Source organism: Electrona antarctica (assembly GCF_951216825.1).
Source record: "Electrona antarctica genome assembly, chromosome: 2".
Classification (NCBI taxonomy): Eukaryota; Metazoa; Chordata; class Actinopteri; order Myctophiformes; family Myctophidae; genus Electrona; species Electrona antarctica.
The window spans coordinates 39,229,516-39,253,502 of NC_136807.1; the positions used below are offsets into that span (position 1 = coordinate 39,229,516).

At 43.3% G+C, this 23,987-nt stretch overlaps 1 protein-coding gene across 2 annotated transcripts; it reads left to right on the plus strand.

Annotated features, from left to right (window-relative positions):
• The first annotated feature begins 2,013 nt into the window (after nucleotides 1-2,013).
• calcoco1a (calcium binding and coiled-coil domain 1a) lies at nucleotides 2,014-19,536 on the plus strand. Of its 2 annotated transcripts, none has more exons than XM_079530051.1 (14): nucleotides 2,014-2,232; nucleotides 3,278-3,442; nucleotides 3,785-3,887; nucleotides 5,130-5,332; nucleotides 5,509-5,721; nucleotides 6,399-6,547; nucleotides 6,642-6,711; nucleotides 6,863-7,018; nucleotides 11,117-11,371; nucleotides 12,563-12,688; nucleotides 14,534-14,635; nucleotides 15,767-16,054; nucleotides 16,286-16,380; nucleotides 16,820-19,536. In XM_079530051.1, the coding sequence occupies exons 2-14, from the start codon at nucleotides 3,311-3,313 to the stop codon at nucleotides 16,845-16,847; spliced, it is 1,920 nt and encodes a 639-aa protein (XP_079386177.1). In that variant the 5' UTR covers nucleotides 2,014-2,232; nucleotides 3,278-3,310; the 3' UTR covers nucleotides 16,848-19,536. The 2 variants fall into 2 exon arrangements, with proteins under 2 accessions (XP_079386177.1, XP_079386178.1); XM_079530052.1 differs by having other exon boundaries at nucleotides 2,014-2,218.
• Nucleotides 19,537-23,987: the final 4,451 nt, after the last annotated feature.

Sequence of the window (23,987 nt, forward strand, 5' to 3'; positions counted from 1 at the left end):
TAACAAAAAGCCTCATCATGAACGCTGTGCAATATACGTGAAATCTATCACGGACTTTCCTACTAGGCTGAGGAATATATCGCAGTAATCGCACCCTTTTCACATTGGCCTGTTATAGCGCCACCAACACATTTTTGGAACAAAATGCCTCAAATCATGCAATTGCCATCCAAGGCGTAAGAAGAAATGGCACCCTTTTCACATTGGCCTATTATAGCGCCACCAGGAGGCCACAACCTGACCTGGACTGGTGGAGACCTATATGCCCCGAGGGGCATATAGCTACATGTTGATTCCCTGTATTGTACATTTAATAATGACTTGGTGAATTGAAACACATTGGTCGGACCACAATGGAAACAAGCTCTATAGGACTTAGCATAATTGTACCACTGTAGGCTACAATTCTGTACTGTCAAGTGCCTATTCAATTAACCAAACAACATGTTTATTTGCTTTTCCACTAATAAACCGGAATATTTAGTTAATCTGATTGGTACCGTAGGAATGGATCGATGATTGATTGGAGCCTTTACCTGCAGTATACACTGCGAGGGGCAACCATTGGTTGAGTCGAGTTTAGACACGTGCTTGAGTAGGCAAATTAATTAAATGTCCAGAGAATTGTATCATTCATGTCGGATATCTCAATCCATTTATTGTACAACTACAACATATGCGTTCTTTAACTTCTTTCCATCAGCCAATATATTATTATAAATGGTATTATAATTTATAATACAATAAACGAAAGGCATCATTCACGGTCAAAAACTGTTTGGCTTTTCCCCTTGGCACGCCTGGGTCGCATAACCCACTGCCGAGTATAACCACCCCCTATGGTGTTTGGCTGGTTGCCATGGCGAGTAATAATGCCACACTTCTGCACCATGATGTAGATGTTAGGGCCACCCACTGTGAATAGAATGACATCAAAGCCATTATCATCAAGACCAAACAATTAATTTAAATAAAACAAAACAAAATAAACAAAGTGATTTTGCCTCCAACAATATTATCTTCACTTTTTCGTGGGTCCCTAAAAGTTAAGTTGCATCCAATGGAATGATCCATGGTCTAAAAAAAATGCTGTCAGACTGTCAGTTAAATCGATAGATGTTTGGTTCGCACAGCACAAGCCAGGTGGTGGTGCATGGTGCACTACACAGGCCAAGAAAAGGCTATAGTCATGACATGACTTTGGCGCACCACGGCCCAGTGTGTGCAGGAAACTTATTTCCTCATAAAAGTAGACAGGGTGCTGTCTAGTTTTGAGCTTTGGCTTGGTTTTCGAGATGGTATACTGCCATCTGGCGTCCAACACCGCGACTTCACTATTTGGACAGAGCTCTTTCCATTCTGGGACTGCATGGGCCACTGTTCAGAAATCCTTGATCCGGGAAAAATGTTCTGTGTAGTGTGTGACGTGTACACTATATTAAATCCATCTGACATGGGCTACGGCGAGATGTTGATTAACCTTAAACCGCATGCGTAACAATTTCAATTAACAGTCAATCGATTAATACATTTAACCATAAACTCAGATACATAAGCAAAGTGTAAACGAATTTACATGAAGTAGGCAAATGGCCTACCTAGCCTCATCAACTGCATGCAAAATAGCTAGGCCGCCTACATAACATGTGTCGATCTGCAGATAAATGGAGGATGCACAATAACTGCTCATGAATGGCCACCAGAAATGAAAGCGAATAACAGACTATATCTGGTCTGAATATAATATTTCGCAATGCCAGCATCAGCGCTACTGCGCTAGTTGCTTTTATCATCGCATCGATGGGGTCCTTTATCATTATTGTCACCAGTCACCACAGCCAGCCAATGGGAGCCTGTGTCCAAAAACCGCTGAGAAAAACAACTTGTGGTCGCCGGGAGGAATCATGTTACATTTTTAACTGCGACCCCATGGTAGCTTGCCTTTGTGCTTGGGGGTTGTAGTTTAAATCGTCCCATTGCTGGGGTATTTCCTCACCGTAAGAACAACAGCTCCCACAATTCCGTGGCGGCAGGCAGTGTGAGGAGGCTGTCATGCTTGTGTTTTGCTTTGGTTTTTGTTATTGTTGTATGGCTAGTGGCAGCTGAGTCCGACTTGGAGACGATCATAATTCATCATCGCTCGTACTGTACTGTTTTCTAATGGACCATCACACCTCCATCTGATACGAGCGACCCGTTTTGGAGCACCTAGAGAAAAGTGAGCATTAACAGGTATGATGTTAGCTAAAACTGGACTGCTGCTCGGGAAAGAATATCTGCGCAGATGTCTTTTGTAATTAACAAAGCAAAAAAAAAAGCCTTGTCCTGTGTAGCCTGCACGAGTTCACCGTTCTCTTATTACACTATATTATTTGTATACCCAAAGTGGCACATACGCTGGCATAAAGCCTCGATTTACTGTGTTTTTTAAAAACTGGATGTGTTATTATTATATTATAACGGGTGGTCGTGGCGCAATAAGCACATGTTGTTTTCTCGCTGAACATGCGCTACTGTTGGGCCCCAAGTCTCTTTGCTGTGTAATTTGAGCCTCCTGAAATGTGCCGTGGGTATTCTTTTGGCACAGAATACAGATCTTTACTTTTCGCGACTATATCGATGCCACTATCTACCTCGTTTGTGATGTATAGGCCTATAACTTTCTATATGTATGCTGGTAAAGCATATGGTTATATGATCTGTTTTATGTGTAGACTAGATAGATCATAGCTGATTATCATTTCATCTCCAAAACGATATAGGATTTAATTGCATTTTGCATCAGCTGATTTGGGGGAGAACTTTCATCTGCGGTGTAGCACCTTGAGTAATGAGCACCACCACCACCACACATACTGCTGATTCTTTCACAACTACACACATGTTTACGCGGAAAGGTGCACAATAACTGACCGCGTGTCATGCCAATAGCCAAAATAGTCCCTGTGACAAGTCATGTGTGACAAGTCAAGAGGTGTAATGTGTCATGTCAGTTATAGGCCCCAGTGTCATCATCGAGGCTTAGCACCAGTGCTGGACTGCTGGTGGTGTTTTCCCCTCAAGGCCCTTGTGTGCTGGCCGAGGATATCTCCTTACACTGAATAAACATTCTCTGTCCGTTGGCTGTCTCCGAACTGTTTACAGTTTACCACCAGTCACCTCTCACCCATTTTTGCACTTTTGCTCAGCCAATGTTGCTCATCGTTGTCTATCTGTGTGGGATAAGGTGAGAAATAACATAATAATAATCTTTTCTTTATATACATTTTCTCCACAGGAGGAAAATTGCCTGCCTTTGTTTTGTGTTGCCATGGAAAAGTCTTGCTGGGTGGAGTTTCGAAACGTGGGTTGCAGTTACTTCCCGCAGAGCAGAGTTGATTGTCACTACACTGTGAGCTCACAGCACACCTGGTCCAGCAATGATTGGATCGGTCTCTTCAAGGTACCGTTAGCCGCTGTCAAATAACTGATTTATATGTGGAAAAAATGTGTTTTGTTTTACTGTCACAAAAAAACAAATGAATAAAAAGAGGTATGCGCATGCATAAAGTGAGTGGCAAAGTGAGTTTAACGTTGTTTAATGCAATCAGATAGGACTTTTCAGTTTGGATGTATGGGCTGTCAAGACCAGAAAGTAGTTTGTTTTGCCACTGAGTAGGCGTGCCTAACTTCCGGGAATGACGATGATGTCGCGCACATAGCCTCTATTGTACTTAAATCCCGAAGTGACTAAATAATGTGTGTGCGTGTGTGTGTGTGTGTGCGTTTGTTGGGTGTTTGCCAGGTGGGATGGTCATCGGTGAAGGACTACCACACGTTTGTTTGGGCGCTGGCGCCAGCGGACTACCAGGAGGGCACGGATGTCAACTGCTGTGTGCAGTTCCAGGGTATTCACTCTCTCTTGCTTTGTAATTGTATTTTATTTCCCATAGTTGGTCGTAATCCATGGTGGTACAGTGCTCAGGTCAGCGAATAAAACCTTCAGTGGAAGATTGATCCTTTTGTAAATTGAATTACTCCCATTGAGGAGAAGGTTTTGTGACTAGTGTATAGAATAGAGAAATGTTTATAGTACGAGTTATTTGTGAGCAATTCCCATCAGAACCCCCCCCCCCCCCCCCACACACACACACACACACACACACCATCTCACTCACACAATGAATTTCAATTAGTCTTTGTCATGTTTGAATCAATTCCTTTAGGAAGCAGGATGTGGAGTTACGAGGATGGGGACAATGGTAGTGTAGTGTAGTGTAGTGTCTGACCACTGCTCATGGTGGAGACGGCAGTGAACACTGTGACACTGTGTCGACTTGTGTCCGCTGTCCTGTCTGGCAGCCTGAGCGAGAGATGGGGAGGGCTGGGGGGGGTTGATGGGGGCATCGAGGGGGTTGTGCACGTGGATGCATGCAGCAGGTGTGGCCTTGACCCCGTGCCAGAGAGATTTATCGCTTGCTTTAACGTATCGCCGCTGTCATTCATCTTTGGAAAGGAAAGTGGTTGAAAACAACTGTAAAGACGGTGCTGATGGTTCCTTATCGCCAGTGATAAAACAATGAAATCATGCCTGCGTGCCGTTTAACCTACGTTGGTGTCATCCGATCATTCTCTTTAGTTTGCCGTGTAAACCGAAGGATACAATTTTAACGTTGACCATCTGAAACAGTGAAGAAATTCTAAAATGTTAAAAGGGGAATAAAAGTATTCTCAAAATACTGTATATACATGTATCATGTACAGTAATTCATGATAATACTGTTGAAATGCTTTGCATTATACACTATTAGAAGGAATGCGAGCAGAAACTCCAGTCATAAAAACGATGACGACAATTAGGGTACACGGCTGCAAAAGTATATCATAGTAGAAATGATAGCCAGCACCCACGTTCTGTCCATTCAGGCACTTATTGTATTATTGAAACAGGCATGCATCTACGATGATATAAAGATTTTTATATGAACTTATAAAAACATCGACACTGCTGCGTTCTCTTTGTAAAACAATCAGCAGAATCCAGTAAAAATCACAACCACGCCGAAACACAAGCAAATGATGGCTCTCTGCAAAATAATCCTTACGCTTTTCTTCCTGTTGTTCTCCCTGTCCTTGTTGTTTTGTTTTAGCCTCGTACCTTCCCAAATCCGGCTCCCCGGAGTATCAGTTTGTCTACATCGATGCACAGGGGGAGGTCTGCTCTCTCAGTTCTAATTTCACATTCTGTGCTCCCAAGCCACTGGAGGAAATGGTCACCCTGGAGGAGGGGGCACCGGGAGAGGAGGAAGGCACCGACATGCTGCTGGTGGTCCCCAGGGCTGAACTACTGCAGGTGGGAATAACAAGGATATTAGATATGACCAGAGAGTTGCGTAATTCTGTTGAATGAATGCACGCTGGCGACATAAATATCTCTGTAAATCGATATACACATGACTTGAGCATGATGATAGATTCCGTCAACAACATGCGCATGTATACGGTTCGTTCTCTTCTCGTCTCTCTCAGACACGACTTCAGGAATGCCTGCGCGAGCGGGCCGAGCTGCTGCAGGCCCGGGAGACGATGGACAGGCAGAGGGAGAGAGAGAGGGAGGAATACAAGAGGGCGAGGGAGACCCGGGACGCGGAGCGCAGAGAGCTTGTGAGGAGCCTCGCTGCGCTGCGGGAGGAACTGAAGGAGAGCCAAGAGATTGTGGAGGAGATGCAGAAGAAACAGGAGGTGGTGTAAAGAGTGCGAGTCAAATGAAATAGCACAGGGTTATTTGATTATGGTCAATTTGCCTGTCTCCCTGTTCCCTGCTCATGTGTTCTGTGTTTTTGCGCAAGCTCACAGGCAACAAACAATGATCTGTATTCTGTGTTCCAGTGATCATGAAGTGGATAGGATTTACAAATCTTTTAAGATTGTGAAACCTACAGAAAGAGCAGCAGTGTAGACATGGGTACAAGAAAAGTAATTTTAGTTCAAGCTGCAAAATGTACTATTCCCATTTTCGGTGGGAGTACATATGTAACACTTACTTAAGTTTAGGCATAGGTTTTTTTGTGTGGTTCAGGTTAGGATAAGAATCTGGGCTGGGGATGGCATTCCGGTGGAATTCCTTTTCTAGGGTGGCCATCTAGTGAGGACTGAGTTTGAGAATCGCAAATGTGTTAATAATATGTAAACTAGTTGGGCATAAGAACTTGACCTCTGTTAGTATTGTGAAATGCATGAAATAAGTAAACATTGCTAAATTATATTATGGCAGATGAGACAATTATATGTCGAAAAAGAATGTTTTTGGCACTGTCATTTAAAGGATACTAAGTCCCACCCACACACACACACCTTCCCACACTGCCATTGCCAGAACATCAAATAATAAAGTCTTTGTTGTGTCGGTCCTCTATTAGGAGGTGCAGGCCGCCGGTAAGTCCCTGGCCGAGGAGAAAAGTACCTTATTGGCTACAAAGGAGGAGGGCGAACAGCAAATCAGAGAGCTGGAGGATGACATCAAATCCCTGACACAGCGGGCTCTGGAGAGAGAGGCCGAGCTGGAGCGGTGAGACGTTATCTTTTTATTCTGCCGTGGTCTGTTTTCCTACATGAATGTCACTATCACGGTTTATTGATGCTAAACCAGTCCATCTGTGCAGCATGAAGGAGAAGGCCAAGAGAGCTGCAGCCCAGAGAAAGGAAGAGGACAACGAAAGGAAAAGCCTGCAGGTACTAGAGAGCCTGTAATTTATGGATTAGAAGGATAGAACACAGTAAAATCCAGCATGCTATTTTAACTCGAGTGTAAAAATGGAGCGGTACTTGCAGTGCCACCTCCTCCCCAAGTCATTGTTTTACCTTTTTCCTCCCCTTTCCCCAGTCCAAGTTGGAACAGACGGAGGGTGAACTACGGAGTCTTTCCAAAGAGTTTCAGGGCCTAAGGAGCTCTCTGGCCCAGAGAGACACCAGTGTCTTGCAGCTACAAAACACCATCACCACCCTCACCCACAAACTCACCATTGCCCACAGGAAAGAGGTCAGAGAAGCTTCCACAAGCCGACAGTGATGCAGTTATTATGCTCTCACCCTGTGCCCTGCATGGGCCCTTTAAGCATGCGTGTGACGTGTGTAGTAGATGGCAGTGGTGGAAAGTAACTAAGTACATGTATTTAAGTTCTGTACTTAAGTAGAGGTTGTTTTTTTTTGTCAAATAGGTTTTTATTGAGAACAGATTATACATTGTTGTAGATTAAACATTGTGATATGAATTACATTTTTCTTTTATAGAAAACAAAAAATGAAAGAAAAAATACAAAAAAGGACAAAAAAGAGAGAGAAAACCCTCAACCCTCCCACCCATACTGCTCAGTGACACCGCATACTATAGAATAAAATAGTAATTTGAAAAATGGAAAACATCTGAAAGAAAATGTCATACAGTCAACCACATCAGTGGTATCCTGTCTAAGAATTGTTTCTACTCAAGTAATGGACAAGGGGCAGCCAAACCTTATCAAATTGTTTCTCCCTGTTTCTCAGGAAATACCTTATTCTCTCAAGATGAAGCGTACTAGTCATTTAATTTAGCCAATGCTTAAATGCAGGAGCCTCCTCCTTTTTCCAGTGCGTCAAAATTTGTTTAAGTAGAGGTTTAAGGTGCTTTTACTTGACTGGAGTATTGTCAATTCTTTCTACTTTTAATTTTAAACTACTACATCTCAGAGTCAAATATTGTACCTTTTACTCCATTATTAAAAATGTTACTAGTTTACCAATTTTGATTGGTACTTAGGCTATGTATCTGTCCAGCACCCAAAAATGCAGGTATTTTTTTAGATGTGCATGTTTTTTGGTTGTGTTATAGCCTCTTTTTCTACTGTGATTTCAAATATGACAACGTTTCACTGTTGAAAGTGATGGTGCGTTATGATGGTTATGATAAAATCTAAGCGCTCACAATGGTGAGCTGTGTGGTGTGGTGGTTGTGTCCCAAGATAGCGAGAGCGAATTCTCGCATCGAGCTTCGACTTCAGGCCCCCCATATATTTTTGTATAGGTATAGCCTAGAATAGATGATGCGATGCCGCTCATGTTTTATCACACCATGCACGCACCGCTTCCACTTTGCAATGGATAGGCTATATAATCAAAGTATAGGCCTACATTGCAATCGGATTTAGCAATAACTAAATAGGCCAATGTTGAATTATCATAATCCATATAAGAACAACATATTATCATTTTTCAATGTGTTATGGCTGCTCTGCTCGCTTGGGTCCAGAGAAGATTCCTGCGCTCCGGACGTTAGTGTTTACGAGGGGAAACCACAAAGACTTTTTTTTTATGGACGAATAATACGTGGAATCAATCAACAGTGAAAAAACAAATAACGAAAACAAACCATCATGACGCACCATCATTAATCTTATTAGTCCAAAGGAGGATATCATTTAATTCTCTCTCTCTCTCTCTCTCTCTCTCATATACAGCAACACAGACACTTTCAACAGTGAAACGTTGTCACAACCAAGAACCAATGCACATCTAAAAAGCCTACTAGGTTGGGTGCTGGACCAATAAATAGCCTAGTAACAGTACCAATACAAATTGGTAAACTGGAAGTTATGCAATAACCATGGTTATGTAAAAGATATAAGCGAGCAATTCGCCAATTGGGAGGTGTCCAATCTTGGGCGCAGAACAGAAGTACTCTTTCTACACTCACATACTACTAGCAGGAGTATGGGTCCTTGCGTCATGACGTAGTACGCACCCCTCCCCCGAGGGTATAAGTGTGCATACTCACTCATGCGCGTCATTCGTTTACTCTTCTGCGTAGACAGAACAAGCTCAATCACTGAAGAACGAATTGTGGTTTTCTAAACAGCCTCACAAGGACAAGTTTAGTAAAACATGAAAATGTTTGTTGATTTACAGAACAGCACCTTCGGACCCCGAAGGGGCTTGCACACACCGGTGGCGGCGGTGAATAACCTTGGTCCCCAGTGGACGTTAGAGGGACGAGGCTAGCTCGATTCCCTGCATTGACCTTGAGGTGGTTCATAAAAAATAATATGGAAAGAGAGAAAAGAAGTAAAAAAGAAGTAAGAAGTAGACTGTTCTTGATATTCAGCTGCACTGTTGATGGGCGATGCAGTCACGCTAGACACCTACGCTTTCTAGAGACACACCGTTCTGCTCTTAGACCACCTTTCGTGTCTAGTGTTAATCTCATGTTGCGATCCAAGGACTCGCTCAAGTAGCCTACCCTACGATCAGCCCCTTAGTTCTTAGAACACACGACTGGGCCCAAAAAAAAGTGTCAAAGTATAGGGTGATAGGAGAAGGTGGGACGATTCGAGTATGATGACTTGGTTCCCTTCGACCAGTGCCACGGTAGTTTCCTACCGTAGTCTTCCTGGTCAAGAGAGGGGGCGGGGGCTGCGCCCAAGATTGGACACCTCCCAATTAGCGAATTGCTCGTTTATATCTTTTACATAACCATGGTTATTGCATAACCTCCAGTTTACCAGTTTTTATTGGTACTGTTACTAGGCTATTTATTGGTCCAGCACCCAACCTAGTAGGCTTTTTAGATGTGCATTGGTTCTATTTATCTGTCCAGCACCCAACCTAGTAGGCTTTTTAGATGTGCATTGGTTCTATTTATCTGTCCAGCACCCAACCTAGTAGGCTTTTTAGATGTGCATTGGTTCTTGGTTGTGACAACGTTTCACTGTTGAAAGTGTCTGCGTTGCTGTATATGAGAGAGAGAGAGAGAGAGAGAGATAATTAAATGATATCCTCCTTTGGACTAATAAGATTAATGATGGTGCGTCATGATGGTTTGTTTTTGTTATTTGTTTTGTCACTGTTGATTGAGTCCACGTATTATTCGTCCATAAAAAAAAGTCTTTGTGGTTTCCCCTCGTAAACACTAACGTCCGGAGCGCAGGAATCTTCTCTGGACCCAAGCGAGCAGAGCAGCCATAACACATTGAAATAGGATAATATGTTGTTCTTATATGGATTATGATAATTCAACATTGGCCTATTTAGTTATTGCTAAATCCGATTGCAATGTAGGCCTATACTTTGATTATATAGCCTATCCATTGCAAAGTGGAAGCGGTGCGTGCATGGTGTGATAAAACATGAGCGCCATCGCATCATCTATTTTAGGCTATACAAAAATATAATGAATGCCACAGACGAATAACAGTCTAAGTCCACACTATTGATCCATAATGTATAAATGATAGATAAGGGTTCAGGACAACGAGGCATTTTCGTGGAGGGGTCAGAATGAAATTTGGACTTAGACTGTTTTTCGTCTGTGGTACTTATGGGGGGCCCGAAGTCGAAGCTCGATGCGAGAATTCGCTCTCGCTGTCTTGGGACACAACCAGACTTATCCCTAAACACAGGTCTGCGCTACCCGTTACATTATGTATAGGTGGGTTTGGGCAACAAATCACTGTACCATTGCCTTTAAGAGAAGACTGCAAGCCATTATACCCAGTGCAATCTCATGCCCTCTGCCCATGGAAGAGTGGCGTTGCCTTGGAATAAAATTACATTTGATATACAGTACAGAATTATCACTCACACATTGCTGGTTATAGATAACTTTAAATAACAGCAATCTGCTTGTGTTCTGGATTAGTTCAACGAAACGGTCTGGTGTGGTTAGGCCTATAGCAGATGAAATTTCTTCACCATAGTAAAAAAAATATGCCTACGCTGAACGCACTAGGCTATTATGTCGTACTAGGCTATTATGTCGTACTAGGCTATTATGTCGTACTAGGCTATTATGTCGCATAATCCAATTAAAAGGCCGGCACCAATGGTCGTCGGAACAGCGATCCGTCGGGACAATGGGCCATCGGAACAGCAGCCCTTCAGAACACCGGCCCGTCAGCATATTGACGTGGACCCAATATCTTTGTACTTTTACTCAAGTATATTTTGAATACCGGACTTTTGCTTGTATTCTGCATTGCAGTATTGACACTTTTACTTGTAAAACATTCAAGTACTTTTCCCCACCACTGGTAGATGGCATGTGTATAAATACATATATATTATATATAATAAACGTTATCTAATTATTATATTACATTTTGCTCAGGCGGAGAGCGAGGCATCCCTGAAGGACATGCGCAGACTCCGGGAGCGCCTGAGTACCAGCGAAGGTGCCGTAGAGGTGTTAAAGGCGGACCTGAGTGCCATGGTCTCTCAGAGGGACCACGGGCAGGCTGAACTGCACCAGGCTCGTCTGCAGGCCGCCCAGCTCACCCTGCAGCTGGCAGACTCCAGCCTGGCGCTGAGGGAGGGCAGAGCCCGCTGGGCCCAGGAGAGGCAGAGTCTGCAGCGTACAGCTGAGGTACTACATAAATCTAGCCTTGCCACAATTCTCTTGCCACACGCTGTATGATATTGGCCTTCTTAGTGCTGTCCCAGATTGGGCTGTAAAAATATTGATGTATCGATATATTTTTGACGATCAGCTTTAAATCAACAACGAGGCAAATGACTATATGAATATATCTCACTAATGTTTTGAGTTACATCGTGGCAAGGTAACTAACTACATAACCCAAATCTCTACTAAAGTATCGTTTTGATTTAACAGAAACTGCTGACTTTCCAGGACAAATCATTGTGGCAATTGAACAGATCCCATGCATTCATGTGTATTGGCCTTGCTATTGTAGTGGTGAAGCCATTCAGCCAGAGGTGCTATATAAATAAAGATTACTTGATTACTTAAAGCACAGCAACTCAATTACTCCCTGCTACTCTAGGTGCAAACAGTTTAAAGAAATATGCCTGGCGATAATACCAGCTTCCCTTTTTGGAGAATTGCCAAACCCATGTTGTCTGCTGCCAAGCCAAGACAGGGACCAGATTTTCCTTTGTCCTTCGTTTTATTTGTTTTCTCGAGGTGAAACATTGCTCCAGCATATGTCGGCTGACATAGGCTGTATTCTTTTTGCACAGTGTGACATCCGTGCATAGTCTGACAAGGTGCATTCCTCCCATGGCACGATTCGACAATTAATGAATTGATGGCAAAAATCGTGCAGTCTGCAGGAACCAGCATGAATACATTTAGTAACTGAAACTGTAACTACGCCAACTCAACCCTGTCTCTATACGTGTAGAATGTATTACATCTAAATATCACCCATACCATTAGCAAGGCCTAAAGTATCAGTACCAGTGGCCAGGTAGTGGTACATTAGGGAGGTTCAATGTACTGTACCACTTACTACCCGTGGCCTGGCACTAAATAAAGATGTGCCCTACAGTATGTCCCTGGCTGCACCGTTTCAATCTCAGTGAGTTATGTGCCCTTGTGGTTTTACTCAAGAGGTTCATGCTTTGAAGATGAAATGTTCCCACACCTCTCACATGTGGCGTGTAGCCTGCCTCATCTACTGTGCGCCGCAGCGTACTCTGTGGTGCAGAAAACCGATTTCATGCACAGTCCAATGACCCCGCTGACTGAGGTGAATGGTTTGTGTTTGTGCGTGCGTGCGTGCGTGTGTGTCTCTCTCTCTCCACCTGGTAGAAGGACCGTGAACGTCTGGAGAAACTCAGTGCAGAGATGCAGAGGGTGGAGGAGAGGCTGCAGGAGGAGAGGATGGAGAGGGAAAAGGCGGAGGTCGAGCTGGGAAGAGAGAAGGACTGTAACAGGGTAAAGAAAAGACAGTTTTTGAGCTATGTCTCGTGTCATTAAGTAGACTAAATGATATCGAGTACATTTCATTAGCAATGCGTTGCTGTCACGACGCATTGTGCTTGTACATCTAGATTGAGCTTGTAGATCTGCTACTTTTGTACATGAATAATCGATACCAATACTTTTGTAAGTACATATTGATTACCGGACTTTTACTTATTTGCAGTATTGATACTTTTACTTTACAAATCACACTTGTATGAAGGGAGGGGTGCCTTTTATCCGTGTACTTGGATACCACATGACGTCATGGCGGGGGGGAGGCATGTTGATTTTTGGGAGCTAGTAGATTTTGGGGGGAGCATGAATAAGACAAACATTAAAAGTCCATAGACTTGGCTGCCACATAGCATCACAGGGTGCATGCTGATTTATTTGGGGGTGGGGTGGGGGGGCATGTTGATGGGGTCCCCCAGGGGTCCTTGAGGGAGTTCCAGGGGGTCCCCAGCTAAATGATAGTTTGGAACCAAATGGACCCTTATGGATCTGCAACTCTGAGAGTGTACCACATTTGGTTCCATTTGTACACTCTGAGTTAAATTAACATTGATTTTACAATATAAATTGGGGGTCCCAGAGATAAAAATGCCATTAAATGGGGGTCCGTAGACTAATGCATGTAAAACCTGGGGGTCCTTGAAATTAAATGGGTTGAGAATCACTGCTAGAGCCGTAAAACTCTTCTCTTATGGAGGTCCGTGGCATATGTCTTCATGGGGGTCTGATTAGTGTCAATTTGGGGGTCCTTGACATGAAAAAGTTTGGGAACCACTGAATAAGGCAATTAAAAGTCCATAGACATGGCTGCCACATGACGTCATGTCTGAAAGCCAGACGTTAGAGAGGATAGCGCCCTTCAAAGAGTACTTTTTCCACCATTGCCAGCGCAGTTGTAACCTGCCTGGTGTGTCCTCTCTTTGGACTGTCCTGTGCAGGTCCAGTTGTAACCTGCCTGGTGTGTCCTCTCTTTGGACTGTCCTGTGCAGGTCCAGTTGTAACCTGCATTGTGTGTCCTCTCTGTGGACTGTCCTGTGCAGGTCCAGTTGTAACCTGCATTGTGTGTCCTCTCTGTGGACTGTCCTGTGCAGGTCCAGTTGTAACCTGCATTGTGTGTCCTCTCTGTGGACTGTCCTGTGCAGGTCCAGTTGTAACCTGCCTCGTGTGTCCTCTCTGGACTGTCCTGTGCAGGTCCAGTTGTAACCTGCCTCGTGTGTCCTCTCTTTGGACTGTCCTGTGCAGGTCCAGTTGTAACCTGCCTCGTGTGTCCTCTCTTTGGACCGTCCTGTGCAGGTCCAGTTGTAACCTGCCTCGTGTGTCCTCTCTTTGGACCGTCCTGTGCAGGTCCAGTTGTAACCTGCCTCGTGTGTCCTGTCTTTGGACTGTCCTGTGAAGGTCCAGTTGTAACCTGCCTCGTGTGTCCTCTCTTTGGACTGTCCTGTGCAGGTCCAGTTGTAACCTGCCTCGTGTGTCCTCTCTTTGGACTGTCCTGTGCAGGTCCAGTTGTAACCTGCCTCGTGTGTCCTCTCTTTGGACCGTCCTGTGCAGGTCCAGTTGTAACCTGCCTCGTGTGTCCTCTCTTTGGACTGTCCTGTGCAGGTCCAGTTGTAACCTGCCTCGTGTGTCCTCTCTTTGGACTGTCCTGTGCAGGTCCAGTTGTAACCTGCCTCGTGTGTCCTCTCTTTGGACTGTCCTGTGCAGGTCCAGTTGTAACCTGCCTCGTGTGTCCTCTCTTTGGACTGTCCTGTGCAGGTCCAGTTGTAACCTGCCTCGTGTGTCCTCTCTTTGGACTGTCCTGTGCAGGTCCAGTTGAGCGAGACCCGCAGAGAGCTGCAGGAGCTGAAGGCCAGCCTCACAGTGGCCCAGAAGGAGAAGGAGGAGCTACTCTCATGGAGACAGTCAGAGGTCTGATCCTTTTTTACCGTCTGCCTTGTCACAGGGAAGACCCACGCTCTGTTCTGCCAGAAAGTTTGATAGAGAAATAAAAGGGACAATCAAGATACCTATTGACATAGGGTTCAAGTACAGTATTATGCAAGGTCAGTTGGTTTTTGAGTTAGAAAAGTGGATCATGGTAAATGTGAGTATTTTCCTCACATTTAAATGAACTGCAAAGTAAATGTAAGTGTTATTTTTTTTTTAAACATCTGTTTATTATGAATTTTTGGTATACAGGCATTTCAGTAATATTTAAGCAACAAGTTACAGATTGGTCAAAAAAATAGCAGAAACATACAAACAAAACAAGACTTACAATAAAAAGAGACAAAACATATGTCCAAGTGTTCTTACAGGAGAAATATGTTGTAGCAATGTAATGCCAAGCACACATTTCCCACAACATATTTAGCCATTTTCACACCCTAGTTAGCATTGCTTCTTATGGGGAACATTACCAGTAGACATGTCATTTTGAGACGATTAATGAGCCACATGATTTGCCTCTGGAACCAGCGGGCGCCATCATGACTATGTGTCCCGTGCCACAGTTTGCTAAATGTTTCCGAGCGGAAAACAAAAAAACAAGTGAACTGGGTCACATGTTTGTTTAGACCGTTTGGAGTTCTCATGGAACATTAGTCCATCCTAAAATATCTTGTGTTAAATCTTTTTGTTGTTGTTAGTATAATTGACAATTTGGGTTGTAACTTATGTGTGTTGACACATGGTTTAGAATCGTCGATCATCAATGTAAACTCTAAAGGGCCTTTTGGGGCCATGAAGGCTTTATTTGGAATTATTATCAATGCTACAATTACAAACTAAAGTCATGTTATCCTACTAAAAAGACTAAGTGCAATTGTCGTGGCAAGTTTTTTGAACAGTTGACATAGAGTCGAGTACACATACTATATATTAAATAATGTCTGGCACATATGCTAGTCTGTGTGACAACATCCTAATTTATGTTTATATATTTGGCTTCAGTAAACAGGTTTTTTTTTAAGGTCATCAGATCTCTTTCTCTTGACTGCTGTGGCTCTCATGAAATTCCTGCACGTGATTTCCTAATGGTCTGTGTTTGTCATACGCCAGGAGTTAATGGAGTACGTGCGTAAGCTGGTGCCACGTGCCGACAGCCTGCTGTCGGACTCTGAGGACGAGAACCCGGAGGCGCTGCAGCCCGTCCGTTCCTCCAGACCGCTGGTCCACTACGGCCTGTGTGAGCAGGGCCAGTCCGACTCCATGCTGCTCCTCGCGGCGACGCCTCCGCCTTCCCTCAGAGACCTCGACCGGGGAGGGGTGGTCATCAGTCAGCCCGCGCCGCTCTCCTCGCCGCGCCAAGCAGGCGCCGCAGACACTCTCGCGCACAGCTCTGAATCAGTAAGGGACACTATCAGACCTGCTCAATTATGTTTTTTATAAAACGGTGCTAACTAGGTGCCGACTCTGATTGCACGCCGGTTATATGCCGGCAGTGGATCATTCGAACGTCGGCATTATCTTCCGAAGGCAATTAGGCCGCTTGTGGTTAATAAACTGTAATGGCCTAGAGACAGATAAAGTACATACATGTGTGTGAGCGTATGTGTGTTCGTTCATTCCTGTGTTTAGGAAGAGGAGCCTGATGCAATTCCATATGGAGGACACAGTTCCGGGGAGGAAATGGCTCTGTTACTGCCTGATCACACAGTACACACCGTCCTCAGGTAGCCAAACCACACGCGAGCGCCCACACACACACACACACACACACACACACACACACAACCAGATACAGAAACAAAGCCACGCATGCACAGTGAATTCTATGCTTGCTAATGCAGACACATGCAGCCCATTATTTATGGTGACAGGATGAATATGGCTGGAAGATGGAAGTTTTGAATATGTGGTCGTAAAAGAAGTTGAGTCGGGGTGAGGCGGTGTGAGACAGAGGCGGTGTGAGATGGGAGGACTAGGGGACAGATAAGTTGACAGCAAGCTGTAGCAATGATTTACCTGCGGGTTGTACCGCAGTCACGGGCCAATTTTCAGCGTCATTAAAACGCTCGCTCTCCCACACTCCCCACTCCCTCATTCTCACCTCTTTCTAACCAGAATATGCCTTTCCTCAGCCACACTCTCTGCTCTCATGTCTCTCTGCAGTGATCTGGCAGACACTTCTCTCTGGTAGGACGGTGGACATCCAAACCACAACAGCAACTGTTGACGGCTCAGTCAGAAGGAGATGGCGACTTTCCTAAAGAGTCAGGGGTTCTTCTTCTTTTCAGTCACAAACAAGCACATTACACAAGCAAGCACACTAACAGTACCATGCAACTCTAAAGCCCAATGTATACTTTGTCGCATGACAATGTCCGCTTGCCGGAAAGAACAGATTGCCGAGCTAACAACTCGATGCATCGCAACTGTTGTTTGTGTGAAAATCTGTTATTTGGGGCAAGCGTCCCCATACCCATAGTGAGACAAAGTATAAACTACACTTAAAGCTACACTGATAAGTTGTTAATATGCAATTTTACATTTTATCTACTATGAACTTCTAGCGCTTCCCCCTGTAGATTGTTGAGATGCTCCCCCAAGTGTTTTGTTATTTGGAATGACACGATGATTGTGGTGACAGGTCAACACAAAGCGTTTACGACCAACATAAGACTGTTGTATTGCTGCAAACTGTGCTTTTACAGTACCTGTGGGGTTAGCAATCTGAAACTTCACATGCTATAGTCTAGCAGAGTGATTCTAGTTGAATCATGGGTATGTCGAGTGCTTTACGATGAGTGTTATGTCGTTTTTATGACAACTGTGATTAGGAATGATGACAGCCACTGTAATTATGACGTTTTGTGTGGGGCCCGTCGCCTCTGAAAATCATGGCAGAACTCACTTTAAACATTTTTCTATAGCGGCTTGGAGCCCTATTGAAGATACTGTAAATGAAACATGCAGCGTCATTACAAAATGATTATGCAGTTAGGCCTATAGCATCATGTTTCGCCGGTATTCATTCAAACCTAAGAATTGATACGCACTTTGTTATGCATTAGCTATTTGATTATCATCATGCAGATACAGTACAGGAGATATAGAAAGAGAACACTAAACGATAACAAAATGCGATGGAATAGATTGCGCTGAAAGATGGGACGTAGATGCTACTTGCTATACGAATATTCTATCATTAGAATAAAGCTTTCATCAGCTTAGATTAATAATAAAGATCACCTGCAATATTTACTCATTAGATTTATTAATTCTGGATTTTACAATACAGAAGTTTGGAACGAGATGCTTGTTGATATTTTCATCCCTAAGATACTTTGTAATGCCCTTTTATTACATTATGTAACTATGTTTCCTACTTCACAACGATGCATTTCAAAGCGTGTGCCTAGAGTAACAGAGTGACGTCAGTATGGGAGAGAGAGATCACTGGATATGATAGCTCAATTGTGCTTTTATACCCCCTCGTCTACTACAGATTCATTGGCGTTAATCTGTATACCTAAGATTACACTCATGAAGCTGTATACTGTAAATCCCCACCAGCTTCTGGCGGGTAGACTAGAAACAATCGCTACCTTTTGAGTCAATACTAGTATATGCATTTTCCTTTTTTTGTTTTTAAATAATATAATTAGCTTGAGTTATAATGCCCTACAAAGCCAAAGGTGAACTAACTACGTTTTTGGACACACCGACTTATTTGTGTATCCCAAAGTTCAAATCTTTCAAGTCTTTGTCATTTTGGGGGATAAACAATTACCTCAAGACCATTACAATGGTGTATTATGACTTATTTACCGATATCTCATTTGGCTGACCAGTTGAAACACTTTCCCCCCGTAGTTCCTGCACCAAGGCTTTGTAGGGCAGTACACAGTATGGCAGTGAAACTATATTCCAGTCTATATTCAATAGGTTTAAGGTTTTCACTTAACTAATGCAACAAAAACGTAATTCAGAATTTGGTCTTTTCGTGCTTTGCTATAATCACTGAGAAGAATTTGCTATAGACACTTTAACGCTAGCTTGATTTGTATCTGCTGCATTTGCACCCTATTTTTACTACAGAAGAGACTGAAACGAAATGAAACGTTGATACAAGGATGTCTATGTCTGTCGTGACCGCTCATCATTACAATCATAATTACCATTGTGTGTTTTGTGTGTTGTGTTTACCTGTATTTTTATACACACTTTCCTGTCTGCTCTTTTCCTCTTTAAAATGGTCACTTTGACTCCAATAATATTTTAAATCAGATTAACATTGTTGGTGCTAATGGAAGGGAGTAATATACCAATATTTTAGTTTTAAAGCAGTTGTGGGAATCGATCCCAATATGTAATGAAGAAACTGATATTTTGGCTACTTTAGAGGTAATAGAAGTCTGTTCATAATTTAAAAAAAAGAAAAAAGGATGTTCTGAAGTGGGGTCTTTCGAGTGACTCTTTGTTACAGCCTCTCTGTTAACCTTTGTGGCCAGATATCCTGGTGTAGCAGCACATGATACATAATATATACCGTTTTTAGGATCCCGATATTTGTACCCATGAAGTTTGGCAGTGGCACACTACCCTTTCCTTCCATAGCACTCCATCCTTTGTGGGATGTAAACTGATGTAATGTCATCATAGGGAAGTCATGTTTATTTAGCTCCACTGAGAGATACCTAGTACAGTACCAGTGCTCCCTGTAAGGACACTTATCTCATTGCAATAAAGCTCCAGTGGTTATCGTTTTATTTTGAAGGTTCTTGTTTGTGAAGGTTATTCTACATGCAAAACATGTATTATTCTTAATAGTTAATGTAAAAGCGTTTGGGTGGGTTTCTGTAATTAAAAGCATTTTGTGTATCCAATGAGGGGGTTTTGTGTCTTTAATTATTTAAAACCTTACCTTTTATGTTTTTATCTTCTTTGTCTCCACCAGCCGAAGGCATGGGGAGAGTATGTTTTGCACTCTGTCCATGTGTCCGTCCGTCTGCGTACAGCTAATCTCCGGCACCGTTGGCCCGGCCGATGCCAAACTGCTCACACACTCCCTGGATGCCAACGACGAACCTCTGCCCCAATCTTTCCACAACGGCCTGTTATAGCGCCACCATGAGGCCGATTTTGGCAAAACACATCTCTGTACATTACTCATCCACATTTCATCCATACATCTCGCAAATCGGTATACACTATCTCCATAGTCATGTGATCAACACAGACCTGTCCGTTTCCTCATATTCCATCCCCATTGGTTAAGATTGCCGTCCAATGGTTTTTTATTTTACACCTATCCATATACTGACCTCTGACCCTGCCGCCCATGTCAGGACTGATCTTGCATCCTCCTCCCCTTAAGTCAAATCAACACACCAGTGTTGATTTTGTCGACTAAAACTATGACGGAAAATGTTCGTTGACTACCTTTTTTCGGTCATTTTTCCGACGGCACATTATTCCGACGTCACGTTGGTCCCTATTACAAACTATACCCTGCACGCGGAGCCAGATTGTCGGAATTACGAGCGACAGCTGAGTATAAATCAGGACAAAATACATTTTAGTCGACTAAATCAAACTAGATTTAGTCGGCTAAAATCTTATGGTCAACTAAAACTAGACTAAAAGTAAAACATTTCAGATGACTAAAATCTTATGGTCAACTAAAACTAGACTAAAAGTAAAACATTTCAGATGACTAAAATCTTATGGTCAACTAAAACTAGACTAAAAGTAAAACATTTCAGATGACTAAAATATCTAAAAATGTCAAACGAAACAACATTTTATGACTAAAACTAAATCAAAATTTGCTGTCAAAATCACACGACCATGCATGCTCAATGTTAATGTTGTTTTTTCATCCAGTGACACACAGTTGTCTCAACGAAATATACATGAGCCCCCCCCCCACATACACTACTCTACCAGACCTTCTCTCTGTCTTGGCGTCTTCTGGGTTCTTCTCCTGCCCCTCTAGTGCAACTCCCTCCATCTTAAGTCTGGGGGGTGACGAGAGCTAATTATAAAATCAATGACGCCGGGCTGCCTAGTTTACAACCCCCTCTAAAACCTTAACTGGGAAATCACTGTGGGATTGATGACTCCCTCACTCTTTATCTCTTTTAATTAGAAATGTAAAAGATATGAAGACCCAGAGGCCAGAACACATCTCCTAGTTTTTATGACCCGGCTGACTGCCCCCCAGCTCTCTCTCTCTCTCACTCCCCGTACCCAAATCACCCGCTCCAACTTCTCTCCCTTTTTTCCCCCCCTTCTTCCGCCCGTTCTTGTTTATTTCCTCTCTCTCTCTGCCGTCTTTTTCCCTCCCTGCTGGCACGCCTCTCCATCTTCATCCTTCTCTGTGATACCTTTACTCGTTCCTCCATCACTTTCTCCATTACCCTTACTTTAAGATCAACACGCCTGCCTCTCTCTCTCTCTCTCCTCGCACAGTCAGGGCAAGGTGTTAAATTTATGATCTTTGGACCTCAAAACGTTTCTCACCTTCCTCTAACCTTCCCATCCCTTTCTCTCCCCTTGACTGCTTCTTCCTACCCCCCTCGGATTACCCTGCATAAGTAACGAAGGATGATGAACGTGTCCCCTTTGTCTGCTCTGTCCCCGGCCCGCGCGATACGGTGTTTCACATTATGATCTCGTCTCCGGCACTGTACATGTGGCATGTGACATACGTCCCTTGCTGCCTTTTTATATGGCTCCAGGTCCACCCATTTTTTTTCCTTCTTCTTCTTCTTCTTTTTTTATCATGTTCAGCCTAACCTGCATGCGCTGCCATTCTCTGATTTTATCACACCCTGGGAGAGCCTTCCTCCCTAACTACTGCCAGGAGCACCTGCATTCATTGGGCTCTATATCCTCACGTGACGCCTCCCCTCTCAGGAGCTAAGCTTCTGCTGCAATACTACTATATCTCTGAGCAGACAAGAGTCCCTACAATCCTGGTGCCCCTATAGCAGTTGCCAGTTGTTCTCAACCTTTTCAGGCGGTGAGCCGCCAAAATAATAATATTTGAGCTGCATGGGGTCCCCCACCGCCCACCCTGAGAAGCGCTTGGAACGCAGGAGTTGAGGCATTCCATTTCATTTGATTCGGTTCCACGGATATTGTGAAAATATTTTTATAGTATAGTTTGTTGATTACGTTGCAGTAATGGTCTTTTTTTCTCTTAGGAGTCCTTAAATTGTCACTTCACTGTCATCTGGGGACACCCCTGGAGGTCCCAACCCACAGGTTGAGAACCACTGCCCTAGCTAGGTCAGGGGTTTTCAAATGTGGTCGAGGTCACAACAAGTCATTAAGGAGGTTTCATATCCCTGTGAATACAAGACAATTTAATTTAGTTTTAAATATCTTTTCATTGAAAACATAAAGGGAGGCTCCGCACACTCAAAAAAATAATTATTTTTGTTGCCATTTAAAATGGGGGCACGTGGTCTTAGTATAGAATTACATTTTGGAGTCTACTCTATGACATGAGAGTTGGACAAACCCCGTTACCCTGGCCTTGTTTTTTTTCTGTAAAGCACTTAGTAGTAAAAACTAGATAAAATAAACCTTTATGGAACTTGTGGGGAAATGCAGGTGTCATAACATCAACCGCAGTGAGAGTGAAACACAGGAACAGGTGAACAAGAGTCGATTAAAAAAAAGAATCAAATCAAATAGGCAAGACATCTGCACTTAGGTCTCTGCATGAATAGGTTAACATTATCTACATGGCCAGGGTAATACACATTAGTCTACTCTGAATGTACAGTCAGTACAGTTAATAATATACAGTATGAATGAATAATATATGTAGCCTAAAGACTAACAGTGAATATGAGAATGATTGTACATTCTATCAACAAGAATATATGAGCGAATGTTAAGTAGGCAAAGTCGCTTCGCTTGTCGTGAGCACCGTTTAAGAAAGGTGCTAAATAAATAATGTTTAATATGTGGAAATGGCCTCAATATGAAACATCTAATGCTCTGCTCATTATGCTAAGCTCAACGAGACATTTAAGTGTCAGGGAGGCACCAAATGACTAGTTAGAAATGTCACTTTTATACTTAACCTATTTACAACAACAAAAAAGCACCAATAATAATTATAGGCTAATTAGGCTTACTTCTGATAAACTACTTCTTTATCCTCTTATTCTTTTTGTGGACTTTTAATGTTTGTTAAACTAAGTGAGGCGCCCCTTTGCGCTAGCCCCTCCTATATACAGCTTTTTTCCCCACACATCTCATATTTGCCATTGACAATGAAAGGAGAAATTAGGTCATGTCTGTCAAATATGAATTTGTGGCAACACAAACATTAAATGCCATTGATAAGGAAGGGAAAATTTACGTCACATGTAGACGAGCAAATCGGCTAACCAATCACATAAATGCAGTTGTTCCTGAGATGATGTATGATGATGTATAATGATAAGAGCGCCTCTCACTTCACATGAGTGTGATTCTTTTTCAATATAGGCCATATTGAAGGCTACCTGTTTTCAAGGTGTTCACCTATGATCAATCCCCCACACACGTCACAAGGGTCAATTAAGCAAGCTTCAACGCTCATTCTAAATCATTATACTCACATAGGCCTACTGGGAGGTTAATATTAATTTGCACCTGTCTTCATACTGCACCCATGGCCTTCACCTGGTGCTAGGCAGGGTGGCTATAGCTGCAGCAAACATGGTGCTAGGTGTGGAGGCTGTGTGTGCCACATGGGTTGACACTGACTCCATGTGGAAAGTACTCAAAGTAGTACTAGTAAGAACCATGATTATTTTATTCCCCAGAGATTGTAACTGATTCCCATACCATATCTTTATCAACCCCGAAGTCAACAGGAAGCAGGGTTCAAGGAATGACAACCAGTCAGTTTGTTGTCAACCGGGCAGGCGGGCACCTTGTGTTGACACACCCATTTGTAATTGTGTTGATACGCCCCTTTGTGACCGTATACGCCCAGTCGCCCACTCCACTTCTCCTGTCCCCTCCCCTCTCTGGCATGTTGGCATACGCGTTGGCCAATGACCCAAGGCGTCAATGCAAATTCCTTCATTTCAGTCCTGCAAACTTGGTGAATGTCAAGGCAGAGAGAGGCTCTCCGCGGTATAATATTCAAATGAGCTTCTCCATGGCATGCTGCACCCATGACCCAGTTTCATGGATTCCTTTACAATTTATGTGAATAATTGATGTCCTGTGGCGGATGGAATATTAGAATGAAGATCGTAACACCTTTTGTTAATTCATCACGTGCTACCACTTTTACTTAAAGCCCTCCTCGGTTAGGAAGAAA

Coding starts and splice junctions, on each gene's coding strand:
- calcoco1a (XM_079530051.1), top strand. CDS start 3,311: ATGGAAAAGTCTTGCTGGGTGGAGTTTCGAAACGTGGGTTGCAGTTAC. Junction 5,722..6,398: donor AGATGCAGAAGAAACAGGAG/GTGGTGTAAAGA, acceptor GTCCTCTATTAG/GAGGTGCAGGCCGCCGGTAA. Junction 7,019..11,116: donor CCATTGCCCACAGGAAAGAG/GTCAGAGAAGCT, acceptor CATTTTGCTCAG/GCGGAGAGCGAGGCATCCCT.